At 36.0% G+C, this 10,924-nt stretch overlaps 1 protein-coding gene across 1 annotated transcript; it reads right to left on the bottom strand.

Moving 5' to 3' along the window:
- Positions 1–867: 867 nt before the first annotated feature.
- On the bottom strand, positions 868–9,473 carry LOC120327172 (uncharacterized). Its single transcript, XM_039393605.2, has 7 exons — positions 9,283–9,473; positions 5,859–5,947; positions 3,862–5,120; positions 3,569–3,769; positions 3,291–3,461; positions 2,960–3,200; positions 868–2,507 (listed from the first exon to the last, which is right to left on the bottom strand). The coding sequence occupies exons 2-7, from the start codon at positions 5,864–5,866 to the stop codon at positions 2,108–2,110; spliced, it is 2,280 nt and encodes a 759-aa protein (XP_039249539.1). The 5' UTR covers positions 5,867–5,947; positions 9,283–9,473; the 3' UTR covers positions 868–2,107.
- Between the last annotated feature and the right edge of the window lie 1,451 nt (positions 9,474–10,924).

Raw genomic sequence — 10,924 nt, 5'->3', positions numbered from 1 at the left:
GTAATGGATTTTTCTCTAGCAGCGCCCCTTTGGAGAACTTGTTGACTAACGAACGCCCCTCCGACCGAAAAGTCGAAATAAATTCATTTCTCATATAATATAATAATAATACTTTCCATGCCACCATCAGTTTTTTAAATTTTACCATGGTGCATGGTTTTACCCCCATGAGTATGGTGAAGTACCACCATCTTATTAATATCCGGTATCATTTTAGTCAAAAACAGTCTTAAACATATATTGCTGAATAGAACTCTAGCACACTCTCTTGTTAATATCTCCTGTTAATGACTTGTTGTATATTTGTGACAAAATTGGATATCTGTGATGCTAATCAATTGGCTGTATGTGTATATTTAGTTGATAATGGAACATCACCTTATGGAATCCCATCGTTTGTTTCAAGAGTTCCCAGTATATTTTACGGCTTTGCAAAAACAGGGAACTGAAACGTATTTTAAACTGCCACTTTCTTGTTAATGAATTACAAAAATTGTTAACATTGTAGTCTGAATATTACTGAGGCCATTCTAAGCAGCCGAGAGATAGCACAAGGGGTAATCTCCAGATATCCTGGCGATGTCGTCTACGCAGCTTGGTGCCTGGGCTCACAAGTGTAGAAATCTTTTACTATAACCATTTTAAACCATGACTTTGCGTGGATGATGACTTATATTTGTTGTTTCTTGAAGGACAATTGTTTCCGAGGAATCACTATTAGAACATTTCAAAACTACAACCGTGTGGCTCATTTAAATGTTCATAACAGAAACTATGATGGTGACTTGAAACTGTTTAACTGTCTACATATATTCGAACACATGTAAAGTCCTAATATGCTTCACCGGTTAGAAGAATAAATCAGACTCTGGTTCAAATTTTCTTTTACTTTACTTTGGCGAAACACAAAATTACGAAAAACAAATATTCTAGCACTTTATCTGGCAATTCCTATAAAGATAGGGATTATTTCAAAGTATATCTCTCTTGCGAAAACCAAGTTCAGCAGTTAAATTTTAGTTGGCCATAGGATGGTACACATATATATAAACTCACAAAAAGTTTTAAAACATCAAAAATAGAAATTTGACGATAGAACAAATGCAATACATGTGGGCCAGAACTGTTTCGTGTAATTTCCCATTCAACCCCATTAACGTGCATGGCGTTTGGCCAATTAATCAGTGATTTTTTATGTAGTGTACAGTGTTTTATTCTAAATGTTATAGAATATACGCCGTAATTATGGACGACTTTAATCCAGTTAGAGCCAGAAAAAATACTAATACATTCACCATGTAGATAAGTAAGCATTCTGGCATAATAGCAAATGGTATATTGTGCCGACAATATTTACACCAGCCACAAGTGACACACTGAACTCAGAGTGAACACACATTTATGGTGTTTTAAATTTTGTCCTTTACAATAGGAAGTTTATAGACAAATTAAAGACTATATAAAACGTCCCTTGTCTAAAAAAAAGAATGCACCAACTAAGAATAAAAAATACAAACAAGTTGAAGAATACACGGAGCAAAACTACGGGAATGTCGCAATGCACTTGATAGATTGCATAAAGATAATTTTCAACACGTTGAAAATAAACGAAATATTTTTATTTTGGAATGTCAAATTATTAAACATTTTTGGCTTCTGAGAAATACACAAATAAAGGCACTAGTCATTGATATTTAAAAGAAAAGAGTAATAACGCAAAACAGCAAAGTAATAACGAGACAGGCCATTCTTCATATAAGTTATAAAAATTCAAACAAAAAATAACCATAATTATTCCTGTGCGTAACTTAAAAACAATATTAAAAATAATAAGTATAATTTTTAAGGCACCATAATGGAACTATCCACCTTTCATAAGCGTTTGACCGACCAGGTGGCATATTAACTGATGAACAAATGCAATTTAAAACTTGCACAAATAGCTTGTTATTTTGACAGTGATTGAATTTAAAGCAGCTCTTATTTGATCAGCACCTTACTTTCTAGTCATCTGCAAATTATATTGATTCAGAACAACTAAGGCTGGAACATCCGTTCTTGCAATTTACCCGTATTTCGCAGCATCGAAATATATACGTATTTGGGTTCAGTTGTAATACGAAGTCTGAGGCAGTGGTTGATTTGGATGTGGGTTCAGTGAACTACTGGAATATCCCATTCCGTGCCCAGATGATGACCACGCTGAATAGTGCTGTGGATCTGGAGCCATTCCCTGAGCATGTGAAGGGTAATTCAACGCCGGCGGAGGATGGTGTCTATAACTTCCTTTGCCGGGAATTCCTCTCGAATGATGCATTGTCATTGGTGCTGGAGGCACTGGCGAGGCAAAGGAATAACCGGGAGTCATGAAATGCATATCTCTGGAGTATGTGAATGGTGTATGATCGGGTTGTGGCTGCAATGATGCGGCGAGTCCTTGGAAGTCAAATTTGTAAGCGTACCTTTTTCCATGAACTTTGGTCATGATGTTTTTATCATAGTAGTACCTAAAAATGAATATAATTTAGTTTAAAAACAATTCAACTAAAATGTGTTGTCAATGACTTTCACACAGGCCCATCGGAGCCGCTGTTATTATTATTATTATTAAATGATGTTCATAATTGGTGTACTGTTGTGCACCAGACTATATTTTTCATTAAAGTACCAAATGCTTCTCCCCGTGTTGATGACGTATTCTATGACAAATGGAATGGTTTACGTGACAGCAAAACTAAAATATTGAGAAAGAATTTCATGTTTTTACAAATTAGCTCCGAATGTGGTCTTGAATAGGCACCAACAAAAATGAATATAATCACATCGTCATTTAAATACACACACTATCCGATCCATAAGCAAACACTAAATGATATTCTAGTGTTGAATAAACACAAGAGAGCTATTCGAATAACCGGTTAATTCGGAACTAACTAAAGTGAAGAATGAATTTGCCTACCTTAATGCTCTGCTCAGTTTGTCGTAGTTCATATTTGGTTTGCTTTTTCGTTCGCCCCACCGGCGTGCAACTTCGTCCGGGTCTACCATCTTGAATTCCCCGTTTGTACCTTCCCATGTAATACAGGTTGAATTTGCCGGATCGCTCAACAGCTCTAGCAAAAATTGCCATAGTTGAATCTGACCGCTACCAGGATTAGATAATCGTGCACTTGTGGGTCCAAACAATTGGTATGGATCAACTGAAATAAAACAAAAATTCAGTTATTATTATGTTGACTAGGCATTTAATGGGCCATAACAAACATGTGTCCTTCAATGAGGATTCATACCTTTTTCCCCGGTGCTTGTAACATATCGTGGGGATCTTGATGGCCCCATCATATCGTAAGGTGGGTCATATGATGAACTTCTGGACATGCCTGGGTATCGGAAAGCACCACCTCCGTGTATAACGTCTTCAACATCGTCAGAACTAAGATTTGGCAAGAGACTTGTTGGTCCTGAAAAAATTTATTATGATTTTACGGCATATTTTTGGTATCCTTTTTCATTAATAATAATAACTTGGGGGTGGTTAACTAATGACAAAATTGTTATAGAAACTTACTTCTCAAATAACTCAGGTGTCCAAGAAGAACATCGGCATTAGCTTGGCTTGTTAAACTATAAAAGTGATCTTTATTTAGTTGACACAATTGACGCCCATCGAAGGAGGCAAAGGAAGATGTATTTACACCTTGGAGATTATATTCGGCGATTGCCCATCCAAGCCATTCTTGCACATGTTCACAAGACCATACCAGAGGATCTACATAAATATAACCGAGGTGTAAGGTCAAAGATAAAATGTCATACACTGATGGATGGATTTTTAAAACGTTAATATTTTAAGTCATTTACCTGCGGGTACAATCACTCTCTTCTGTGGATCTGCATCGGATCGTTGTTGCTGTTGTATGTTGTCGTTGCTTTGTACTAGCGGCGGGGGAGCGGATGAATAAGTATTCTGGCCGTATGAGCCTGCAGCACCAGTCGGGGTGTTTGTTCTTTCAGAATCAGGTCGTGAAACACCATGATAAGAAGAAAACGATGAGGCAGCTGTATAGGGATGTGAAGTTATTCCACTGACAGCAGCTGCGAGTGTATCCGTCATTTGTAGAGGAGGTGGCATGCTGGCGGATGTTGGTCTTGAATTGGAACGAGTTGTTTCGCTCGGAGAAGAAATCGACGCATTGCCTCTTATTGTGTTCGAAGATTCTCTTTTGAAAGCACCTGAGAAAGAGGCGCTCATTTGACTGTGATAGTAATCTTGGCTTGATGTAGAATGGGGAGGTCTGAATGCGGATGAAGACATTGTGTAGTCAATTGACGAAGACGAAGTGGAAGTCAAATTTTGGGGAGGCTGTGATGACTGAAATGGCGCCATGGATGTGAGGCTATGAGATCTGGTAGATGTTGCGTCGGTAACGATTTCTGAACTTTGATCCGCACTGACTGCTAAATCTGGCGGAGTAAGCGCTCCTGATAGTTCTTCTTTAACGTAGACCGGGTCGCTGTATAGTTTGGGTGGTGTTCCTACACTAGAGGAATTATTGGAAGAAGCCATTCCATTTGTCATCTGCAAACCGATATGATTTTCCGTGTCCTGGAGGAATGAAGAAAACGATGAACTGCCGTCGTTCACGGTAGATGATGGTCCGTTGCTAAGTGCTTGGTTGATGAATGGATGTTGACCAACTGGAGGAGATACAGATCCGTTTGTGGCAAACTTATCTGTGCAGAGTGATTGACTGAAGTCTTGGCGACTGATAGGTGAATCTTTCCCTCTTGCCAAGTTGCTGTTGTGATGATTATTGTTGTTATTTTCTGGATAAGAATCAGGTTTTTGTGTACCGTTACCCAAGAATGGATCTGGATTGCGGTATAAGTGGGGTGGACTAGGGTGACGTTTACTGTCCGTTTGATTATTATACGCACGATATCGAAGATCTGCAGCTTCCACGGGAGAATGGTTATTTGCAATGTCGTACGTTCCTCCCACTTCACTGCACAAGTTAGGATCGGCCTTTCTTGCTGGTGCAGTTGGCACAAGTCCTGGAGGAAGCTCGTTTTGCGCTCGTCGTGTTTTGACAGAGAAATCTTCAGGAAGACTGCTCATACTAAAAATATGTAATTTTTGTCAAAATATGTTTCAAACGAATAAACAAGTAAATGGGAAACATCGGATCAAAATATTCTACATAGTATATATATATATATATAAAGTAATATTTCGAATCACTTGATAAGCCTTATATATTTCACAACAACCAACTGATTATCGAATAGGCTATTCATAAACGATGAATCTATGAGCTTAGATTATATTTTGCAATTCAATACGACAATTATACCATTGTTGAGTTGCATTCAAATTGTTCTTACAATCAGTTACAATTGGAAATATATTATAATTATTTCATCATTTAATATATATATTTTTCTATTAATAAATTAGTCGATGAGAATGAATAGATTCAATGAACATCTCATATTTCATTTCGTATTACCGACTGTTGTATTTTTCACTAAGCTACTGGAGAAATTTTTATGGCGAAAGTTTATGCATTGAATATCAAAAGTCTGGCACTATCAATACCGAGGTATTGCATCCTCATTAACAGCTAAACGAGCCGTGCAAGGGTTCAAATATACATGACGTGGTCACGACTAAGGGACATAGATCAACAATTTCAGCTTCTGTTGTTGAAGGCATTAAAAAAATGAATCAACCGATCTAAAACGGTCATTCACGGTTCGTGGCACGGTCAATTTCTTAGTTGTTTTTAACGAAATTACGTTACAACATTTATAGCGCAAGTTCTCTTTACTAAATCTTCGGAGGCCTCCAATCTTACCTCAGCATTTTTCTCCCTTCTTATAAGGGTCTTTGCTCCAAAGTAAGATCTGTTCAAAAATCTGCTTTTGTGCTGTTTTCGTCCTTCGCCTGAAATGAAACAAATTCATATCAAAATTGTATTGACGTTAAATGCCATCATGCTATATATAGAGTACGATTTTCAAAAGAATATTATTTGGTAATAACCGAAATTAAACGTGGAAAATAGCTCGCAAAAAGCATTTTTCTTGAATGGCGTACATTATAAGTTAACTGTTGATAAGGTTGATTTATTTTATCGCCGAGACGAGCGCCATTTTGTTTGTTTCTCTTGTGATAATGTGGATTAGTGAAATCAATGTCCAAACGCAAACACGGACTACAACGTGGTCAAAAAGGATCATATTCCGACGTGGAATGAACAAGAAATTAACGAATTGAATAAAAAAAAGAGCATAATTGATTTCACATCTCGTTTTCCATTCAATTTTACAATATTACACCAAAAATCGTAAATATCAGCAAATTTTTTGCAGCGTAAATAAGTTATAAAAGATTTTAGGTCAATGATTCGGACATTTGTCACATAATTTTTCCCACAATTGGTGATTTTAATAGAATCATGTCATTGCCAGATTGGCCTATTTCTCCTTACATTTGTGTCAGTCGATGACCTCGTCTAGCTAGTTTTGAATAGCGGTCGCCCACACGGTATTTTGAGATCGGGACAAATTATTATAAAACACTGAATAACAAACAGCTAGTGAGTGAACGGCTTGCCATTGCGTTACAGCCTGCGTTGGATTGTTCGCTGCCCGATTCAGGATATGACGCTGTTTCCTGCATCGGCGGATTACTACACCGCTCAGACTGCGGTTGCCATGCAGTAGCGCGTGCATGTGCTAGTGTACTTCGGCCTATTACTTCGCCCATTTCATAAATAATAATTCGTTATGATACGATTTATATTATACAAGGTACACGCGGGCATCCAAAGTTGAAATTATAACCACTGGCATCATTTTTTTTCCTTTTCACGTTCAGCTTAACATAACCTCAAAAGATAACAATATTCATACAGTTTATGTTTAGTAAACAATACTGTAGAACCGTCGATTTTCCAAATCGTGGTATATGTGTTGTCGAAATGAAGGATATAGATGCTTACTTTGAATACGTATGATTCAAATTATGGGGAACGGTTTTATGATATCGACAAAATTGTCCGTAAAAATTGTACATGCGTGATAATGATTTTGTAGGGTCCGTTGAATTTAAAACGCTGGATCCCAATGTAAAGTAATTTTATAACTCGGTAAACATTGCCAAACCTTAGATTTTAACAGAATGTTGTTGTGCTTGATTTCAAGATAAAAGTTTGGAAGGGAACAACAATTCTCGCTCGATCTACCCAATCGATTTGACTTCTTTTTGGAAAAAAACTTGTAAACTTAATCACGGCTTGTTCTCTAGCCAGTTCCACGCAGATGTTTTCCATATGTACACGAGAAGTGTGTAGTGAATATTTTTATCCAAACCCAACGTTTTAACTAAACAATTCAAGCGACAATATCGCGGGAAAATTTTGAATGTGTCAAACCGGGAACTATAACTGTAGTTAGGGCAGAACAATTACGAAAAGTCAATTCCACGTATTGGAGGAAGTGCTTGTGGATGCGTTTGGAAAGTTTTGCCAGTGTTGTTGCCATTTTTTAATGGCACCCGTCATTATACTTGTGAAATCCACACTATTATATATAAATATATTATCAATTATCAAGGCGAAATAGGAATTAACAACAAAACTGCTGCACACAAACAATTTAACCTTTGCATTTTTAAATGTTTTGCATGACTGGAAACTTTTCGAAAGCACAAACATTTTATTAATTGTACAAAATAAATTTTCTTAAGCGGGGGGGGTACATTAAATATTTTAAACACAAGTAAACACTGAAGTATATCATAGACGGTTTTTGACTGAATTCAGAAGCGTTTCCTCCATACCATTCGCATATAGATGATAACCGGCCTAGGCCCAAGACTTCGCACTTCGGAAATTATGGAAGTACTTCAACAAAATGCGATGAATTTGCGGCAGTGTTTACTAACACTATAGTAAATTCGAATCGAGGAAACTCAGTAATTTCCGGCAAATTCATATAAAAGTAGAATTGAATCCTCTATTCCACTTTACGGAATTCAGTACCTTGCCGCCAATGTTACCTTAGCTTAGTGAGTGACAGATAGAAAAAATGAGTTGCATCCTTTTGTCAATTCAGTCTGGGTTGTGATTTTAATCAGATGTATATTTCTCTTCAATTTAACAGCTGCTAAAAATTGTTCGAATTTTTTTTTCAGTATTGGAATAACGTGGAAAATTAGTGGTGGATGTACCCACCTCCGTTCACAATGGTGAAAATATTTTTAATTTGGAAATCGATATGATGCTGCTCAACATATCGCTCTGAAAGCATGCCAAAAATTGTCGAACGAATTTGATTAATGTATAACGAATTTTAAACCGGAAGTCGCATGCGCCCTAGAAGCGCTTCGAGACGCTTGCGCATAAGCTTCGCACACGCCTTCTGCATTTTTATTGTGACTCGTGGACAAAGCATTATGTTGGCCCACGCAAAAAATAGACGCGACACATCAGTGCCAATCAATCTTCTAAATGCTTTATCTGATTGTTATGATTTATGTTAATTTAAAGATTTTTGAACTATTTCTGATGCCTTATTTTCGCTAATGTACATGTTCCTTCATCCTGTTATAATCAAAAATCACTACCGAAATCGTGTTTTATATATTCTATTGTAAACTGTTACCAAAAAATGGAATCCAAACACATAACAAGCATTTTTGACAATTCAATAGAATAGAAGCAGCAGCACTTATAACTGTACCTAATATGACCCACTTCTAACATTATTACTGACTGTATTATGCCTTGTGCAGTAGGAGAATTGTTGATGAAAAGTGCTCCCAAAAAGCACCTTATTTATGTATAGACTGTATATGTATTGGAATTAATCTGCGGCTTAATACAGCAGCGAGATTTAGGCATTCAAGACACCACGCACACGCCCGGAACTCAAAGGCTCATTTGTTAACCATATAGTGACACGTGAGCAGGAAAAGGAAATTATATTCTATTTCCTGAAATTTTTCAAATCTAATCAATTGCGTTCGACAAGACTAAACTTGTTCAAATTTTCCAACCTAATCTATTTTTAACATTGGTAGCAAATGCATAAAGTATGTTACTATTTTGAGATATTACTCTTGGCCTGTTTGTCTTTATACATATTACACTATAACATGTACACTATATGTTGAACGAGCAACAGAATATCCAACATAATAAAACTGATCGGGATTCGAAAATGAACTATTTTAAATTTTTTGATTGCGAATGTTACATCAAGTTTGCTACATACCTTGAAGATATTTTCTTCCTTTAAACCAAAATTTGTATTTGAGTATTTTTTTTCTGCTTTTCTTCAATATGCAATCAATTTTCGGAAATTTTAAATTCCCTAATGTTGACGTGGCCAATAGGTTTGCTTCGATTAAACGGAAATCACAAGATGTACAGAGTATATTTGTCTAACTGCTTCATTAAAGATAAAACAAAAACAGAAGTATTAAAATTCATTACTTTGTCATATTTTTCTTACTCAATAGACTGCTTTTCCTCTCTTAATAAAAAGCGGACGGATCTAATCAAGTATATTACACTATCCCTTTCCTTGTCACCATTATAATAATTCCGGATAGAAAACACCGGCCGAGTTAAATACTTTACTTAGTTAAACAAAAGAGAAAAAGAAAAGGTAGCATAGCCTGGAACCTTTTTCTCTTTTGTACTAAGCGCCATAATGTAATAAGCCCAGTCTGTTTCTGTATGGTGCGTTATCCTACTCACATATCACGTTAATCCCCAGCCCACACTCGCCCGTTGCGACACAACAATTTTTCAACTTTTAATCCACTACACACAGGCCTTACGATGTAAAACGAGATCATAATTTTATGCACCAAAGAGGTGGTAAATAGTATAGCATTGATTTTAAAGCATATAAATTCTTAATCCTTAACCCTCGAGATTTCATAAAATTTATACATGATACTTCCAAATACATGAATGTATATATTGAGTTGTTTGCAAAAAACTAGAAATGAAAATAGAAAAATAGCGACTCACGAGTTTTCTCCATATATTATGGGCAAATGAAATTTCAAAATTTGTCTGATCTTCATCAGTTTTGGAAAAAATAACATACCCGGTCTGTCGTCTAATTTAAAATAGCTCGAAAATATTCATGCCAATGCGGACATTAATTAAAAATAAATGTGTTTGTACCTTCTGGACCCCGTGTTTTTAATTGAGTCCAATCCAATTCAAACTGGACTTTGCGTTTTTCTAGTCAATGATGTAATATTAATCAAAAGCTGAATTGAAGAACTGTGAACATTTGCGGTTATTGAATGTTTATATTTACCCTATTATACGCGTTTTATTTATAGTGATTACATTTTCGGCATGCTGAAAGTTTTGTTGGTATTTAATATAGAAAAACAGATTTATTTCCATATTTTTGTGTGTGGAGTCAGTGATAAACACCTTTTTATGAATTGTGAATCCAACATTCGGCCATCTATTTTGCATTTTACTCAATTTGGAAAACTGCAGGAAGAAATGAAAATTTCCAATTTAATATTGCTATATTTAAAGATTCAGTTGTCGAAATAACTTGTTCGACTAAGTTAAAATATATCATCAGTTATAATCGGTTTGAACGATCGAAAAAGTCGCGTTAGGGAACATTTTTGCAATGAATGCAGTCTTTTTAATAGGAAAATTGTTTTCAGTGGTCCTACGACAATGATACGATAATACGGATACCCGATGCATTCCTATACGCAAGACAATTGGAAATGAGGTAGATAATGCGGTAGTACATCGCGGAAACAACACAAATTTTGTTTTTCAATTGTCATTGTGAATGCAATTAATAACTTATAGGTACTTAGTGGGGAAACAACGTAAAGCTATTGTGTTCCCTACAATTTTGTTTC

This window comes from Styela clava, chromosome 4, assembly GCF_964204865.1.
Source record: "Styela clava chromosome 4, kaStyClav1.hap1.2, whole genome shotgun sequence".
In the NCBI taxonomy this organism is placed as follows: Eukaryota; Metazoa; Chordata; class Ascidiacea; order Stolidobranchia; family Styelidae; genus Styela; species Styela clava.
The sequence above is the reverse complement of the archived record's forward strand: the minus strand, read 5'-3'. Positions and strand labels throughout refer to the sequence as shown.